The sequence below is a fragment of the Falco peregrinus genome, chromosome 4 (genome assembly GCF_023634155.1).
Source record: "Falco peregrinus isolate bFalPer1 chromosome 4, bFalPer1.pri, whole genome shotgun sequence".
Taxonomy (NCBI): Eukaryota; Metazoa; Chordata; class Aves; order Falconiformes; family Falconidae; genus Falco; species Falco peregrinus.
Window position 1 is genome coordinate 77,859,696 of NC_073724.1, and position 18,994 is coordinate 77,878,689.

Consider the following 18,994-nt stretch of genomic DNA (forward strand, 5'->3'; position numbering starts at 1 on the left):
TAATGAAGCCTATTTGTCAGTGTCAGGGGGTCTTCAGCGGCATTACATGAAGGCAGTAAACATCTCAGAAATAGAGTTTTGTACCTGAGAAAGTAACATTTCCTCCCTGAGATGTTTCTTTATAGCTGGGTTGAGACACTACCCTAGAAGAGGGAAGGCTAGTGAGTACATGGGTGTTTTATTTAGTTTGTGCTTTTTCAAACATTGCATTCCTCTCACTCAGTGTTGCTCCATGTATTATTTTAATATGAGAGGGCCCCTGTCATTAGTCTTTGTTCACATTTTCCTTTGAGCAATTTCAGAGCAGACTTAAGAAGTCAGAGACACCAAAAAAAGTTATTTTTGCTCTGTAAGTTTTGAAACTCTATTCATTACCCGTTGTTTTCTTAAGGTCTGTTTAATGCCTTTTGCTAGCTATGAGCTCCAGAGAGATATTTACAGGTTTGTAAGCCTTTCTTTAGGCAGATGTTGGGAGGAAGCAACATTTTTTAAATAATCCTTCTGGATTTGACTTGAACTGTGTAGATTTTTGGCCTACTTTAAAATTAACACCTCTTTGTTACCTACTCTCCAGACCAGACTCGCTATTCCAAAGCCCAGGTTTTTGTTCTCATGTCCTATGGGCTCCCTAAGCCCTTACCCCAGAGCTCTCCCTCCTCCACGTAAATCTGTCAGGTGAAAACAGCTGCAACAGCAGGTTCACATGCTGTTCCAGAAACTGGGAATTTAAATAAACAAAGCCAATTGAAAAACTAATCTGCTTTAAGTAAAATAGGGGGGTTCTATTTGTATTGGGTGATAACTTTTTTTTTTTTTTTTTAAGAAATACCTTCTTTTACTGTTTAAAATTTACTGCCAGTTTCAATAAACAGTAGAGGTTTCCAATGTGGAAACCAGTATATTTCATGGAAGTTTTCATTTCTAGCTTTTCTGCTATTTCTTCATGCAGTTTCTATTTAGAAGATAAACGGATTATTTAATAAACAGGGCTGCTGAAGCCTCAACCTATTCCCATTGATTTGACGGTGTTCACCTTTCAGGACAGAAATATTTTTAAAAGCAGATGTCTGCTGGTGCAATAAGTACCAGGGTATAAAGGCAGGCACACCAATGCCATCACAGCCTAGTAATGTGATGTTCAGAAATGAGAACCTCTGGATGTAGTGAGATAGTTGTCTTGAGTCCAGCTACTTACGGGCAGGTGTCCATACCACAAGGAGCTTGTACATCCAGTTCTCTTCCAATAGCCACTCTGTGGAAAGTTAAATGATTTCATTTCTGGCACATTTTGCAAGCTCTGAATTCACCTTACACACAGGGAGTCATTCCTCTGCATTGTAGGTCTGATGCTGTGCCGATATGGAAGAGTGCCCATGTGGTTACTCCAAGGTACTTTGATGGGAAAGCAAGTCTAATTGCATCTGTGATTGCTTTCAGTCTCCAGGTTATGAAAAATATTTGCAACAGTGCCCCTTGACTTTGTAAATATGGGGTGCGTATGTGTTTTGTCTGTGTGTGGCACGAGGGAATAATGATAATTTCGTTATGCAGAATAAAATTTTCTCTAAGCAAACCATTTAGTACTTAATATTCTACCTCCAAAGAACTGCAGTTCACTTAAGGTCTCAGGCATGATTGTGGCCTACCATGTGTAGCCCTGCAGTGGCATGAAGGCGAGAAAGACCTCTCTACTCCCATTCCCTCCAAAATGCTTTCCCAGATGTTGCACCCAGTTCTGGAGGAGTAAATACATAATACAGGGTTTCCAAGGACGTTAACTCTTGCAGCCTATTCAGTCCTTGACAGAGGGAACAGGAGAGCAACTTGCTGCTGAAATGCCCATTACTGGCGATACCCTGTGTCTTTTGGGAAGTGCGTGGATTTGCTTGTGCGCTCCCTGTCCTTTCTAGGGCAGCCTTCGATCGGCAACACAGCCTTTGAGAGTGGAGCATTTCAAAACTGCAAGTAAGCTTCACAAAAGCCTTTGTTTTAACGTTTTATTCAGGGGAGGAAGTTCTGCTTTCTTTGTTCCAAGGCTAAAAGGAAACAAGAAGTACGAGCCTGAAAGCTAGTGTCTTCAGTCTTCACTTTTTGCAGATAAATAGGTAGGAGACTGGGGAGATTTTACAAAAGCTTCATGTTCAATGGGAAAGGAAGAAGATCAGATGACATCTCTGTAGGGCAAGGGGTTATTTTCTGCACTTCAGTGTTTTCTCCACACAGGAGATGAAATGTAGTGGTATCTTGGTCACATTACCTCTAATAATCTTTTTCCTTGTCATGTATTTTTGTCAGTTAATTTTTTTCTTTAGTATCGTATATATTTATTCTACTTTTTATGGTGGTAAAAAATGGTATCTCTTCATTTGGGAAGTTTAATTCCATTCACAACTCATCTGCCTAAATGGGAGGGGTGTTTTGTAATGTTCTGTTTCTGCAGACAGCCCATTACACCAGGGTCCCGGCCTCTGCTTGAGCCTGACCTCTAGCACAGTGCAAACAACAAATAATCAGTTGTGCAAAACTTTTTTGTTGTTGTTTTTTTCTTTGTTTATTTTATTGGAGGTTTGTTTGTTCTTTTGTTTTTTACAGGTAGTGGAAGGTCTAGCTTTTATACTGAGAAACATCATTATTGCTCTTGAGCATAGTGGAGCAATCCCTGGAGCATCCAGGAGGAGTGACAGTAGCAGAATCATGGGCAGATGGAAAGGGAAGTGTCACTTGTTTGGTGTCTGTCTTGCGGTTATGGACCACAGTCACAGAATCACAGAATGGTTGGGGTTGGAAGGGACCTCTGGAGATCATCTAGTCCAATGCCTGCTAGAGCAGGGTCACCTACAGCAGGTTGAACAGAGTTGCATCCAGGCAGGTTTTGAATGTCTCCAGAGGAGTATTGAATGATGGAAATGTGTTTTATTATATTCACAATGACATACATTTACATACATTTTCGATGAAGGAAAGGTGTTTTATTTGGGAAAGCCAGGCTAAAACCCAGGCCTGCAGCACCCAATTAAAGAGAGTCAGCGTGCAGGTCTCCTGGCACCCTCAGTGCAGCTGCCTGCTGATGGACGTACAGATCTCTTGCGTCACCTTTCCCAGATAACTTGTTGAGTGAATGCAGCTGTACAAGGGAAAATATCAGCCTTCCCTACAGCATTGGAAGTTTGATAGTTCCCATATATTTGCTGTGGCTGGAGGGAAGGAGAAAGCTTCGTGCCATCTTCCACTACAAATACATATATAAACATACATACATGATAAGTGTATATATGCACTTAACAGATACTAAATATTTATACATGTACCACATCACTCAGGAAAAATTATCAGGAAGGATAATAAAATCATGTTTGTCATCTACTGTTGGGCTTTGGTCTGGCTTCTGGATTCAGGTGCACAGGAAGAGGCCTTTTACATTTCCAAAAATTGTATTTTTTCTGGTTTTATGGGAGTTAAAATTTTATCATTTTATGTCAGCAATGCCCTTGTCAATGTACGGAACTAATCCTACATCGCAGAGCGTTAATTCATTTGTATCTCATATAGTACTAGGTATGTCCCATTGTGGGGCAAAGTCTCTGTGCAGAAGCCCAGAAAGAGAAAATGTGGAAAAGAGGTTTCTTGGATTCCCCTTCTTCGTTTCTCTCCTGTGCATGCAATGACAGAACAGTGCTGAGACTAGCGTAATGGATTTGCCTTCTTAAATTGTGGAGAACTGAATTTTCTAATTCTGGTCATAAAGGCTTTTTTGCTACAATTTGTATTAAAATAACGGCAAATTGAGGCACCTGTATACCTAGAGGGGCGTGCAGGACAATAGCAGAAGCAGGAGAGGGGTAAGGTTGCTGAACTAGTACTGATCTTGCAGAAGGAGTAAGAAGGGCCAGGATGGCAAGTAAGACCCAAGCTCAGCAACGCAGTGAAATGAAAAGGTAGTTGTGTGTTGTGATGTGGGAAAAGGACTCACACCTGAAGTATCAGAAGTGAAGGCTTTAAGTAATTGGTTCAAGAGCTGCCAAAAGCATGATGAAGTTCTGTCTTTTGTTTTAGAGTAGAGACTGTCACTGTATTTTTGAATCATTTTGTTCCTGCTTTTCACATGAAAAAATCATGTCCCTGTTCTCTGCCTAAGTCAGACTGAGAACAAGGAATAAAAAACCTGAATTTCAAGATGTGTCTCAGGCAGCACAGTATGTTCCTGTTCTGCTTGTAGAAATTGTTTTGCCAGACTTGCTCAATTGATAGAAAACTTTAATCTCTTCCCAGAAAGATATTTTATTTGCATATTTTGACAATACTGGAACACAAAAGTCAAATTCGCTATGTTCACCGAAGAGATATAGTGATCATTAACTTGGAAACTTGGAGATCCCAAATGACCTTTAGAAAGGTATCTAAGCAATTAAATTGGATTTTTTTTTATCAAAATGATTGAAAATATTTTAAACTTTCATAGGGATGAAACTGAGATCTAGCAGCTTCATTACAGAAAGTAAGGTGGTTCTAATGTGTAAGTCACAGCATTGCTGTTCACTTTCTCTGCAGTTTTGGGAAGGTTGCTGATGCTCACTGTGTTGGTTTTCCTGTCTGCAGAATGTACATGATAATTTGTTACACAGCGCTATTACAAAGACAGACCTTTATGAAGGATTACATTTTAAAAAAAGCTTTATAAGGCACTTTGAAGTTGGAAAGTGCTTTATAAGTGCTCTGATGTTTTTTCATTAAAAAATTATACTAAGAAAAATATCACACACACACAAAAAAAAGCATTGTCATTTTTCCCTTTCCCTTGTGTCTAAAAGCTAAGCTGCCATCTTCTCACAGTGCCTGAGGATGCTCATTATCAGATAGTGTTTTTGCTGTAAGAAGATTCTTTTCTGCCTGAAATTGCTTATTTTTAGTAGAAATGCAAAATCTAATGAGCCATCATTTGTGGTTTTCAATTTATGATTTCCCCTTCCAGAGTCCTATCAATATGGGTACAGTGTGACTATCCCATGTGTTTCAGAACAATCCTGGTGTTTGCATGGGAGCTGGAACTGGCTGACATAAATACTACACCTTATATATATTGCATAATATCCTGTAACAGAAACCAAAGTAGGAGTCACCAGGAGATGTCCTCAACCCTGCAAAGCTGCACATCTCTTGACTTTGACTCAAAAATTCAACATCATTGAACATAGGCAGAGGCATGCTTACTGAATTATTTATTTTCTTTTGACTTGATATGGGATAAATCCTTAGGACATCACTGTTTTTATGTAGCGAATACTCCTCCAAGAGTAATGGCAATAGAAACTGTGTGTATAAAGATGTGGCTGTAGATAGCAGGGCTGGGCAGATGCCACCTATTAAACTGTGCAAGTTTGACTCAAACCCATTGTATTTTGTGAACAGGGTGAGGGGTGGCATCTCCTCTATGCTCCCACCCTCCCAGTCTGGAAAAGCTACACAAACCTATAGCCAAGTTTTGTTTCCAAGTGCTTTTCTAACTTTGTCCTTCTCAAAAGTGGGATTTCAGCATGTGGTTCTTTCCCAGGGTGATGAAGGCTTAAGTACAGCTGACAAGATGGCTAATCCTGTACCCCTGAACAATCCCTTACATTTATTTTCTAGTTGACTTATATTTGGAATAAAAATCTTACCAGTCTTTCAAAGTGCTCAATACCATTGCAGGAAGGGGCTGCAGAGAAGTGAGGTATTAACTTGGAGTCATGGTGACAATTCCATGTGCAGAAAAATTGGATGGGGATGTCTGAAGAAGACACAAATAAGAAGGGACATGGCACTCACCTGGTATACCAGAGAGAGGTGAGTTTATGCCAGAGAAGGAAATCAGCTTGGAACTTGATCACTGGGATGTTGTCTGTCCTGGTAGTAGATGGTGCTACCTCACGGTTACTTAATGGCATGGTTGCCAGGAGCCTGCTAGACTGATGAATAAATGAAGCTTAAATAACACACAAATGAAAGGAACTGCAAGCGCACAGGTAGTACATAGGGCATCTGCAATTGCAGTAAATAAAGTTCCTTGCCTAGGGAACATAAGCCTGGCTCTATTTCCTGGAGCTCCAGAGCAGTTTCTGTGCTGGCAGAGTAACCCATAATTATTTACGTGGTGGTTTTGTGGTGCCTGACCTTGAAGCATCTGGCATCAAATACCATGATTCCAGCCAGTTGATGGGCAGAGGATAACTGCCGAGGAACATACCACATGGGAAATTCTGCCTGGGGTAGAAGAGACCCTAGTCCCTTTATCTGTTACACATCATGGTCTCTTGCTGGTACCTACATAAGGCTTTCTTTTTAGGATCATGTGAATGTTAGAGGGTTATAAAGTAAAAGTTTGAGAGGGATTTATTTCCTTGGGTCTTCTGGATGTTAAGAGTACATGAATGAGGATATGGGAAGACAGAAGTTGGACTGTGGGGAGGGCAGAAAATTTTGGAAGGATTGACTGAACAGTGGTCATTATTCAACATTATTAATTCATTATTTGCTTCAGTTTAGGGAGATTTAGTAAGTAACAGTTGTAACTAGGTTCTTAAGTGCTTAAGCGAGGGGAGCCATGGTAGGGTAGGAAAAATAATATGGTAAAAGTAATTAAACTAATTTGGATTCTGGCATATGGATTACAAAAAGCAAGGCTTTGGAGGGCTCTTAGAAATAGATGTTTTGTTAACAGAAGATTTAAAAAATGACTAGTTCCATTTGGGGCCTTGAGTCATATCTTTAAAACTTTATAATTAACCTCCCTAAATAATAGAAAATACCCGTTTTCTACAGGGAGCTGTATAGAAGCACTTTTTTATGGTCCAGGATCCCACTTGATCCATGTGAATGCATGTCCTCGCATACTGTTTGCTGTCCATGTATTGCAAGACAAAGCTGTGAAATAGCATTAGAATGCAAGTTCTCAGTGTTTTGGGATCTTTTTGATAGATTTTGGGACAAAACCATAGAGCTGTCAAAGACAGGTGCAAAAGTAGAGGGTCAGCTTCCATGAAAATATTCACAGCTTCAGGCATTTATTTTAAAATGGGTAGCTTCTTTAAGTCTAAAACTTTACAGATTCAGAAAATTGAATTAACTAACATGGTTCTTTTTCCACTTTTATTTCTTTCCTCTTGTTATCACAGGTTCTTAGTCTCTTTCTACAGTTCTCTTTACTACTATTTTCCAAAAACTGTCCACTGTTTTGTCTTCTCCTTTGTTCCCATGTTTCCACTACCCTGGGCAAGACTTACACCACCTGCTTTTGCTCCGTAGAGCTGAGCGAGAATTTGAGTGTCTGGGTGCATGACAGTAACGCTGCACCCTTGCTTCAGTGGCTGCCAAACCATTGAAGGAGCCAAAACATGCCCATGCTTTGAACCTGAGAGTTTCTTAGACACTTAAGTCAAGTGCTCACAAAAAGGCAGAAGTGTCTGAGTCAAAATGCTTGAGTATTTGACTTTGACTCCACTGCAATCCAGTCTTGAAATGGAGATGGATAATACGAACATAGATATATAAGCACTGGGGCTAGTTTCTTCCAGTTAGCAAACTAGTTCTGTTCACATCCTCACTCACTGCTTTCTGGGTTGCCCTGCTGAGATCCAGCTTCTCTCTTCTGAGTGTACTGAGTATTTCAGCTATGAGTGCTCAAGCTCATCAGCCAAAGCTGGTGTGTAATACCTGACACCAGCTTCAGCAATTCTACTCTTGTTGGTCCTTTCTCCATCCCCTGAACTCCTGAATCTTCCGTTTTTTACAAAGTCAGTGGTCAGTTTTCATGCCTGGAGTGTTACCAAACAGAAGTTTATATAGTATTAACTATGAAGAACATATTTTTTCAAGCACCTGTCCATCCACAGATTATGTAGGTTTTTAACAGAAAAGTATTATTGCTGTTGTTACTATTATTATTATTATTCCCCTAAGAATTAGGTTTGCGTAAAATGTTGTTGATTAATCTTAATTAAAAATCTTATCTTTCACAGCTCTCTTTACAGTGGCTTTTTTAAGGTGCATATGAGTGAATATCTTCAGAGTAATGCTACTTTGCCTGTTTTTTTCCTTCTTGTGCTATACATATATATTTAATTGAAAATAATGAAAGGTCTTCTTAAGTTGAGCTTGTAAGAGTGATTTTCCTTCAGTGGTGTAAATAGCTTGAGAAGAATGTGGTTAGTCCTGTCTCTTTCACATAGCTCTATAGGGGCTGGGTGAGCAGGACTCATTGAGGAGGGAGGCTGGAAGCAGCAACTAGGAACTCCAGTTAAGTGACCCACACTCATGTCCTTCCATCAGCTGACTTTCATTTCTTACCCAAAGTGATACTGTTTTAATGGACAAAGAAACCATTTCTGGTATTTTTCTTTCACCAACCATCCCTTCCTGCCTCAGGTTCTCTGTTTGTCTTCTACTGAGGGAAAGAAGATCCGAGATTTTGTGTGCCAAAGAGGCTATTGAAGGGAAGGATCTTGTGGATATCTATAATATCTTTATCAGTGATCTGGACAAGGGAATCAAGTGCACCCTCAGTAAGTTTGCAGATGGCACCAAGTTGGAGTGGGAGTGTTGATCTGCTGGAGGGCAGGAAGGCTCTGCAGAGGGATCTGGACACGCTGGATTGATGGGCTGAGGCCAGTTGTGTGAGGTTCCACAAGGAGAAGGGCCAGATCTTGCACTTGGGTCACAACAACCCCAAGCAATGCTACAGGCTGCGGCAGAGCGGCTGGGAAGCTGCCCAGCAGAAAAGGACCTGGGGGTGTTGGTCAACAGCCGGCTGAACATGAGCCAGCAGTGTGCCCAGGTGGCCAAGAAGGCCAGCAGCATCCTGGCTTGTGTCAGAAACAGTGTGGCCAGCAGGGATGGGGCAGTGCTTGTCTCCCTGGACTCGGCACTGGTGTGGCCGCACCTCAAATACTGTGTTCAGTTCTGGACCACTCACTGCAGGAGGGACACTGAGGTGCTGGAGTGTGTCCAGGAGAAGGGCAATGAAGCTGGTGAAGGGTCTGGAGCACAAGACTTATGAGGAGTAGTTGAGGGAACTCGAGTTGTTTAGCCTGGCGAAAAGGAGACTCAGGGGGGATCTTATCGCTCTCTACAACTGCCGGAAAGGAGGCTGCAGGCAGGTGGGTGTTGGTCTCTTCTCCCAAGCAGCAAGCCATAGGACCAGGGGAAATGGCCTCAAGTTGTGGGTTGGATATCGGGAAAAATGCCTCCACCGAAAGGGTTGTCAAGCATTGGAACAGGCTGCCCAGGGAACTGGCTGAGTCCCCATCACTGGAGGTATTTAAAAGACATGTAGGTGTGGTGCTTATAGGGACATGGCTTGGTGGTGGACTTCACAGTGTTAGGTTAAAAGTTGGGTTAGGTGATCTTAAAGGTCTTTTCCAACCTCTATGGTTCTATGATTCTGTGTGGTAGGAGAGACTTAAAATTCAGATGCTTTTAAATGAGAATCTGAATTTTAAGAAATACCCCCATGCTTCGCTCAAGAAGTCTCTGTGATCAAAGAAGCCAACCAGGGCAATATCCAGAGTCTAAACCAAAAGAGTTTAAAAGTACATTGAGGATGGACAGGGCAGGCATTCCACTTGGGAACTGTTAATGTGGTGTGACGAGAGCATTAGGATAGACTTGCCAAGTTGGATGGGGGCACTGCTATATTTGTGCGGTGCTTCTCACCAACTGTTGGTGGCAAGGATATGTATGTAAGACAGTTCGGTGGTGAATCTGAGCACATTTTGTAGCATTGTGTCATCGGCAAGAGCATGCTACCCACCATCTGCCGTGAAGCTTGTGCCTGCCAGCTCGCAGCAGCTGTGGGATTCCAGGCACCCAACGCTGCAGCCATGCAGGAGCAATGAACACTGTTTGGTGCTTTGTGCTTCTCTGAGAACTATAAAATTATCTAGGCTAAGTTGCTGCTGGTGCAGCTATGGGCCGTGGTTATCTCAGAGCCTGGATTGCTGGATTCTTCTCACAGCAACTGTTTCCCACCCCCATCTGACACCAAAACTGCAGCACAGCCCAGATGGTGTACAGAAGGTACCAACCCAAGGAGCTCAAATGTTACTGACAACCCTGTTGACATGCCTGTACAGCATCCGATTTCCTTACAGAGGCACCCATAGTCATTTCAATTGGACTTCTCAGGTCTGTTTCAACTTTGTGATGATATTCTTACTCGGGAATTTTCTTTTGAGACTGAGGGCTCTTGGCAAAGCATTTATTGACTTTTGAAGAGACGCATAGAGGGAGGTGCTGCCTACGACAAAGCAAGTGTTGCATCACTGGTTCATGTAATTGAAATAGTTTCTTGCAAGCTGCTCATGATTCATAAGAGATAATAAATAACTGAGGAATGATTGTGCCTAACAAAGGAAACAGTTGCTGCAGAGATGCTCTTTTGCTGTCCTGGTTGTGATTAGCTGGTTTCAGAAGGGGAGGGAAAAAATCATTTTTGACACACCAGAGGAAGTTGCATACAGACTCCACACATTTTCCCTTCCTCACTTTTGGTGCATGATCAACTGTGGGATCAAGGTAACTGCCAAGAGCATTTAAGATGTAGACATTGAGAGCTGGTCATAGAAAGCACAAGTAAGTATAGCCTACAAACATAGCAAAAATGGGGGTTTATACCAGTTTGCACTATGAAAGCACAAAATCCAGTTGTATTAATCTCTTCCTCTGACATGATACAGCACAGAATGTGGGGCACGCATCATGCTTACCTTTAAATAAAAAGCAGAGGGTGGGATTGTCCAAAAAACCTACGCTTAGCCCAAGTCTATTTTCACTGAATTAAATGCGTGTTTATCCACACTGTTGTGCAAGTCCCTTGGCTGACTACATTTAAAAATTGTACACTGTTCCTGGTAACATCTTACATGAAAAATTAATTTTACTGAAAGTAAGTGCAATAAGTAAAAAGGAAATTTTTCGGATTGAATTTTATGTTTAATTGGAAAATTTTAGTTCATTTTTACCAGCTTGTTAAAAAATGTCTGGCAGTGTTGTTTACACAGATAATTAGAAAACTTCATAAACTTCATAAAAATAACTAGAAGTCTGTGGCAGCCTATGATAAATGGCTGAAATATCAGGTAATCTGGCCATTTTGGGAGAAAGTGTAGCCTGACAAAACAAGGGTAGCAAAGTTGTATGGTAATCATGAGAATAATTATACAGTCCTTTGTCCTGATGTTAATCCCCACGTCACCCCTGCAAGGTAGGATCTATATTGTTGCCTTAATCCTGTTGATTTTCTTAGTCATGTGAATGCCAAAGGAATGATAAATCTCAAAGGCCCTTTCCTTATATTCAGCAGATTCGGTACATCATAATTGTGTAATTTGGCCTAAAGCAACCTCTAGGCAGTGGGTGTTCATGGGAAGCGTGCAGGGGGGGTTGCAGGGATTAAGAGCAGCAAGGGGAAAGTCACCACCTGTTTTTCCCCCTCTCCCCTCTTTCTTTTGTCTCTCCCAGGCGAAAAACCCTACAAATGTACCTGGGAAGGCTGCACCTGGAAGTTTGCTCGCTCCGACGAACTGACGAGGCATTACCGCAAGCACACAGGAGTGAAGCCATTCAAGTGTGCAGACTGTGACCGCAGCTTTTCCCGCTCAGATCACTTGGCGCTCCACCGCCGCAGGCACATGCTGGTTTGAGAAACGCTACCTGTTCCAGCCGAGTTTAAGAGCTGGGTCTCTTAACTACCCGGAGTGAATTCAGCAGGCTGAATCCCCCTCTACAGTGTTAACAGGCAGGGCTTTCCTTGATGTCCATAACAAAAAAATAATAACAGAAATTTTAAAAAAGAAAGCAGGAAAAGAAGTGCCACTCTTCTCCTCGCTGTCTGAAGTTAACCCCGTCTGCCCCTTAGCATGGCTACCCCCTGAAAGTGTCATCACAGTCACCTGGGAAATAGCAGCCAAAATGCTACAGGAATGGGCATTATTTTACATGCTGCATCCTTTGACAAAAAATGTTTATAGCTTGTATGTTTTCTCAGCTGTCGGACATTTTGTTCCTGAAAAATCACTGCTGACTGGAGGATTAGATACCGCTAACCGATGAGGATGAGGATGAAAGCAAGACCGCTAGACCTTTATTATCCCATCTTTTCCCCTTGTTTTGAGTACCATCTGGCCACTGTCAGCATTACGCCCAAGCTGTGCTACAGACAAGCTGCGTGTGAGTAGGCAAGAAGTTTCTGCTGGAGAGGTCCCGCTGTCGGAGGTGAAGGGTCACTTGAGCAGACTTTTGCAATAATGATGGTGGCATTTTAATATTGTACCATAATTTCCCATTATTCCCTAGAGGACACCAGCCATTTAACCTTTTTCTTTTATCTTTTTTTCCCCTTTCTTCTCTTTTGTTGTTGTTGAAATCTGTAAAATAAACAAGGGGCAGCAGCATCTCTGCTGAAAGTACAATATTAAGTATCTATGTTTTACCATGGACTTCTTTAGAACCGTTTTCTGATATCTATAGAAAGAGCCCATCTGAAAACTACTAGCCCATTCGCAATGTGCAGTTTTCTTTCATGCAGATATCCTCTTCCCCGTGACCATTATTTGAATACAAGGAAATAGTCAGACCTTGCACTCACTGGTACCAAGTTTGGTGGTGTAACTATTCATAAAATGGAATTGAATGTACCAACAAAACAAAACAGAGAAGAAACGGCTGCATCTCTTGCAGAGAAAAAGCAATAATGAGTAAAATGGCTCTCGAGACAATAATTTACTCCACACCAACAGAAGTGGGGGGTAGGCAGAAATAGCACGTAAAATCATTTAAGTTAATCTTTCTGATGGTTTCACTGACCCGCTAGGTACCACAATTAAGTACTTTCATTTCCTTCAACATAATACTTGTGTCCAGAAAGCAAGAAAGATAAAGGAAAGAGCTGATAGGAGTCAGTGGATGAACCATAAGTAGGAAGGAGAAATGTTTCTGCAGTGATGCTCTGCAAGACATTAGATTTCTCCCTGGGAGTTAGGGAATAACAAGATTTTGCCAGCTGTCTAGTATGATATAAATGGCCCTTTATGGGTACCAGTGGCTGCTTCTGCTGGGATTTTCAATCCAAGACTTTTCAGATTAAATAAAAGGAAATTCTTGATCATTCCCATACAGCCCTATAATTGTGAACCAATTTGTATTAATTTAATTATGTAGGAAAGAGAGAAACTCTTAGTCATCAGTTGTTCGTGCAAACAGAATAGTGTTTTTCTGTTTTCTTTCCTCACAAGGATCTGCCTATTCAGCTAAATTTGACAAAGAGGAGGCTTGGCAAGATTTTTTAAGTGTTGAGATTTTTATAGCTTAGAGATGAAAGATGTATACATAAAGGTCTTTTGCAATGCATTTAATTATGAATATTTGGTTCCAGGAATTGCACAGATTAAACTTGTGATGCCACTTGTTCATTTTTAAATGTTTGACCAGTCTGAATTAGTTTCTGATTCCTGAAGTAACCATAGTAATGTTGTGGGGATTCTGAAATCAAGGTAATCTTTAAGAGAAACGAACACAGAGTACACGTACAGATACTGAAAGCAATTACAGTTAATTGAGGATTAATATGACTGGGATAATACTTTATAACAGCATTTACAGGCCCCAGAGTTTTGATTGTCTTTATATTCTTCATATTCCCCAGTACTGGATAGTTCGTCAGCTCTCTGAAAGAAGAAGTTCAGTACTGTTAAAGCTCACGCTCCCCTCTGTCGAGTGGTCGGCAGAGAAACCCAAAACAAATTATTCACAGCCATTGTGGGAGAAATGCCTCTCTCGGTTCCCATTGACCATATTGGTAATCAGCTTCCACCAAATTTCACAACATTTCGGTATCCATCTCCAAATCAGGAATGAAGCAGAGGTGCCAAGTGTCCGTGCAAAGCATGGAAAGGCTGCAATGGTTCAGGGCTTCCAGATGGGCCATGAGGCATTGCAGGGCAGCAGAACTGGGTCTTTACCAGCAGCACTTCTGCTCTTGGTTTAACAGACTGGGTGTCAGTGTTCTGTGTGAAATGGTTCATCAATTACATCTTAGGTCTGTCTTCTGTGTACTTCAGTATCGTCCCCTTGAATCGGTCTGTCATTCTCAGCATTTAGGGAAAGAAGTCGGATCAGGTAGAAGTCAATTGATAAACACATTTTCCTGCCAAAGAACATTTTACCAACGAATTACTTGAATAGCGGTAATTCAGTTGAAGAACCAATGGCATACAGAATTTCTTTCAGGATCTGTGATTTTTTTTCTCCCATAGAAAATTAAGTTTATTTGACCAGAAACTCTTAAGGCCGTTCTGTTAGCGTACAAGAGGAGCAATGAGAGAGATTGATGCTGTTCACAAAGGCAGGGTATAACTGGGAGAGACCAGTGTCCTCTCTAGGGTTCCCCTGTAGTCAATGAAGAGACAAAAACTTCTCCAAGAGAAACTGAGAGGCCTTAAATTTCAGCATTCAGCGCTGAACTGCCCCGAGGAGGATCATATGTATCACAGACCCTGGGGAGGTTCATCTCCCAAGGCTGAGGTTGATCTGTTTGAATCCCTTGTCTTTGAGCTGGTTGCCCATTACTTTATGCATAGGAGACACTGCAACAGAAAGAGGGTCTGGTTTTATTCAAGGAACCCCAGAGTGATACAGGGTTGAAGCAGCACTCACCCTAAGGGACACAGGCACAGAGCATGTCAATGGTAACAGAATGAAGCCAAAAGGTAAAAGGAGTGTACGCTAGATTTTCTTATTTCACAGGCAGGAAGTGTATCCTCAGCCTTCCCGGCACACGTGTAAGGGCTTTTCGTGCTGCTGTTACCTCTAGACAGCTTACACTACCAGCAGTAGTCCACCGTTGGGTTTGAAGTACCCGGTATGGTTCTTGGCAAGTTTCTTATTCATACCAGCACCCACAGGTTTTGACCCTGCATACTCTGTGAGGTTGTTTCCTAGTTTGTTTTCCACTTCGGAAGTATTTTAAGAGAAGTTACTTGGATGTGGAGCTGATGTCCCCCAGATTCTCAGGGTGTCCTTCCCTCATTGGCTGCGGTTCAGACCTGCCAGACTTCTGTGCTTGTGCAGAGACCAAAGGCGATGGCTCCAGGGTGGATTCATCAAAAATCCTGGTATCCCACTGCAGGTCTGTGACATTTCATAACCATGGTGAAGGCTTACATCATACATAACATGCATAAATACCAGATCCATTTTGACACAACACAGTAGGTCCATCTTAATGGAGCAGCGGGGACAGAAAACTACACAGTATCCCATTCTTTGGGAAAGACAGAGATTTATGCTTTTAAGTGTAAGTAAAGGATGAGTAATATCCACCATACCCATTATGGCTTACAAGGGAAACTGCCACAAAATGTCAGATTTCAAATGTTTTCAAAAGGATTCAATGGATTTGTCAAGAAATCTCAGTAGCCGGGATTATAGGAAAACATCAATGAGCAAGCAGCTTTGATACAGAACTTTTTAAATTTTAAATTGTCATTATTTTTTGAACACCTGTTTTATTCAGCACTGTAAAATTGGCTCATTGCAACAGCAGTTTATACTTTGGGATGAAGATGCAGTATTCCTTATTCTCTATCATGCTTATACAATTAATTAAATAGATTTAGACTGACTTGTATATATGATTATTTCCTGGAGTAATGTATAACAAAATTAACAGTGTTGAAAATTACATCAGTGATGTTGATGCTTGGGGTAAACTCACAGTGCGGAGCATGGACAAATAGCTGGGCAACCTATCTCCCCTTTAATAATGGGAATAACAGTGATCATAACTCTCATTTTCCGTTAGCCACATTGGAAATGTATTCTAGTTGCCGTTTATAAATTTAGCTTCTGATAATAAATGCTGTTTAATGGAAAAAATCTCTTTCTCCTTTATTGAAGGTGGGTACCTCAAAATCAGAGGAATTTTCACTATTAATATCTCACTGATTATTTTTTTTTGGACTTTGGTTTGGAAAGGTCAGTGTGTGAAACTGCATCTTCCACAGCAGACAAGTCTTAAGATCATTCAGTATATCCGCCCAACTCCTGCATGCTCATCTATACACTTGTCCATATAAACCCCAGCACTTCCACATGCCTCCACCCATGTGCAGGTAATAAACAGTTTTTTTAATAAAAATATAAGTTATAAAAATAAAATTTATTTTAAAAATACAAAAATACAAAAATTGGAAAAGGAAAAATTAGAAATAAACACTGTAAAAGAAAGTACTACCTTCTTAAGAAACCAGCTCATGTTATTGTATGTATTATGCCTTTGCCTGTGGTTAACTGGAGAAGTGCACAAAGTTTAAGGATTGTTGTATTTTCACAGTTCCACTATAGCATAACAGTTGCCGTGTAATGTATGCTTATGAATGTCATGCCCGTTGGTACCTTGAAAAGGCTTAAATTCTCATCGGTTTCCGCAGTAAATCAGGTTTTAGTACAAAAATGTAACTATAAGGATACTGCATCTTTGAGAAATCAAAATACCTTGAAAGTATTTTACTATACTTGTAACAGTTTAAATATTCTGTAATATATGTGATAGTGGAAAAGTATTTTCAAACTCACGATTTTACATGGAGTGTAAATAGGTTAAATGAAGTACATTTTTAAAAATCATTTAGTTTTCATCAGGAAAACTGCTAAGATAATGCCTTGCAAAGCTTAAACACAAAACATAAGAGGTAAATTGTCCTGTTCTGTCAGAGCATGTTTTCTCTGCAAAATGGAGTGGCCACTTCTTTGCTGTTTCGCAGATGGCATGCAATATAATGAAGTCATACTGAGTCCTTCAGTGTCGAATAAGTCAACACTCAGAATGTCTTTGACTGAATAAAGGAAACAAACACTTAATCAAAATGAAAACCATATGAAAGGTTTTTTGTGGGTGGGTTTTTTTTTTTTCCTTCTGGCATTTTACAGTGAACTGCCAATACAGTAACAGCAAACTCTCATTTGATTTTATTTCTTTTTGTATTTCCCTGACTGCAGTGCATCTTGAATTAAGGTTGCAGAGCTGAGATAGGCAGCTGCTCTTTGCTGAGGCCAGGGGAGTTTAGTCTTCTAGGTGCAGTAACATGTCAACAAAATCGATTGTAGCAGGACAGCTGTGACATTTAAAATGCACATACACTTCAGCAAGATAGTCTAAAATCCATTTTAAAAGATAAAACAGAAACTGAAAGTGCCTGTAATTAGAACTGATGGGATGTTCCTATACTTTTACACAGCAATAACTTATGGGATTCTATTAACAATAAGGTGAAAATGAAATTTTACTCTGAGAACAATAATGCAGCACAGAAACAAACACAAAGTGCCATTTGTATTTTCACATGTTGAGATATTGATACACTTTCTAGTTATTTTCTCAGACAACATTTGTCATATACTTCGAAGAAGAAAATTAGTCTTAGTTTGAAAATTACTCATCCATATCGATCTCAGTAGGTGTGAATGGAAGTCATTGTCAAGCAGTGTTTTAGGGGATTTCTTCCTAATTTATGTCTGATGTGCCCATGTATTCAGGGTGTTCTCTAGTGAAATAATTCAAAAACCAGCAATAAGCCCAATGGAGCTTTTTTAGGATATATGGTAGAATGGGGGTTCTCTTGAAAAATCCTCTTCATCGAACTGTGGAAACACAGAGTTCACCTTATGTCTCCTTTCTATTCATCATGTAATGCTCATAGTATTTGATATCATCTTAGAACTGGTTGACTTCAGGAGTGGAAAAAATATATCACTTTTCTTCCTTTTGGGGACAAATGAGTGAAAAATTGGGGACTATCAGTCCAGAGACTATTTGAGTAGTGAGAAGTCAATATTCCTAAAATAGAGTCAGAAGATTTTTATATTAAGTGGCCTAAACATTTGCATCAATAGAATTATCTTACAAGAAAATGGCCGGCTGTGACTCTTCCACTCTTCTCTATTATTTTTTTAATCTGGTAAATTTCTGGAAAAAAAAATAAAATAGAAAAAAACCAAACACACACACACACCCTGCTGCTAATGGATTCTTAAAATAGCAGTGTAATGCCATCCCTCATGCTTCTTCTGTTTCTAAAAATGAATATATTTGAGATCAAAATGTAACTGGTTGTCCTAATACCTTTGACAAGGAAGATTGCTTTCCATCCTCTACATTTGTACCTGTCATTTATCCAGGCAGAATTTTGTAATTGAAAAAGATTTGCGTTTTGCCTAGACTTTTGCTGCCGTTGGTGAGTTGCTGCTGGAGGTGGAGGATGGGCGTTGAGTTTTTATTCACTGAGGCAGGACTGAGTGTGCATAAAGGTGTTCGTATACAGAAGAAAGTGCAGGTGGGGAAAAAAAAAAAAAAAAGCACATGGACTCACATGTAAAAACTAGACATTTATGCACATTTCTTAATCATGCGATAAGACCGCTAGTTTAGTAATGACTTACTTTTAAATGTTAGCCACTGGTGGAAATAATCCCATCAGAACATGCATAAATTTACTCTGTCATCCTGAGCTTAATCTCCAGATAATAAGCACATCAAAGAGCCCAATTCATGCTGGGGATACAACGTGTCATCAGAAGGACAAAGGAAACTTTAGTTTCTTACCTGAGCCCTTGTTGGAGAGGAGGGTTTGGTTCTTTGTTGTAGAGCAGCAACACTACCAGGAGGCGGCCTTTGAAACTCCAGTGTGGAGAGGTTTGGCTGACTCCAGCCCTACGTCTGTTAGGTCTTGCGTAGGAGAGGGCATCTTGTCTTCACCATCCCAAAATGAACCGGGCTTTTTTTCCTTCATTCTGAAAAACAGAGTGTTCTTTTCTGATTTCTATTGATTTGCCAGCATACTTCTATAGCAGCTTGTGCTTACTTACTGACTAAATTACAAAACAAACTCAGTTGCTGTTGCAGTAGTTTTTAGATTATTCAGTACACAGTTGTTCAGTCCTTCAGACAAGCAAAGCTGGGCACGTGAAT

The 18,994-nt window shown here is 40.5% G+C and overlaps 1 protein-coding gene across 8 annotated transcripts in view; it reads left to right on the forward strand.

The window, feature by feature from the left end:
- The window catches only part of KLF12 (KLF transcription factor 12), a 246,896-nt gene extending 231,247 nt beyond the window's left edge, over window positions 1-15,649 (forward strand). For all 8 annotated transcript variants that reach the window (XM_055803101.1, XM_055803102.1, XM_055803103.1 and 5 more), the window contains one exon: window positions 11,491-15,649. In XM_055803101.1, the coding sequence (XP_055659076.1) occupies window positions 11,491-11,672 (182 nt within the window). In that variant the 3' untranslated portion in view covers window positions 11,673-15,649. The remainder of the gene's footprint in view (window positions 1-11,490) is intronic.
- The last annotated feature ends 3,345 nt before the right edge of the window (window positions 15,650-18,994 follow it).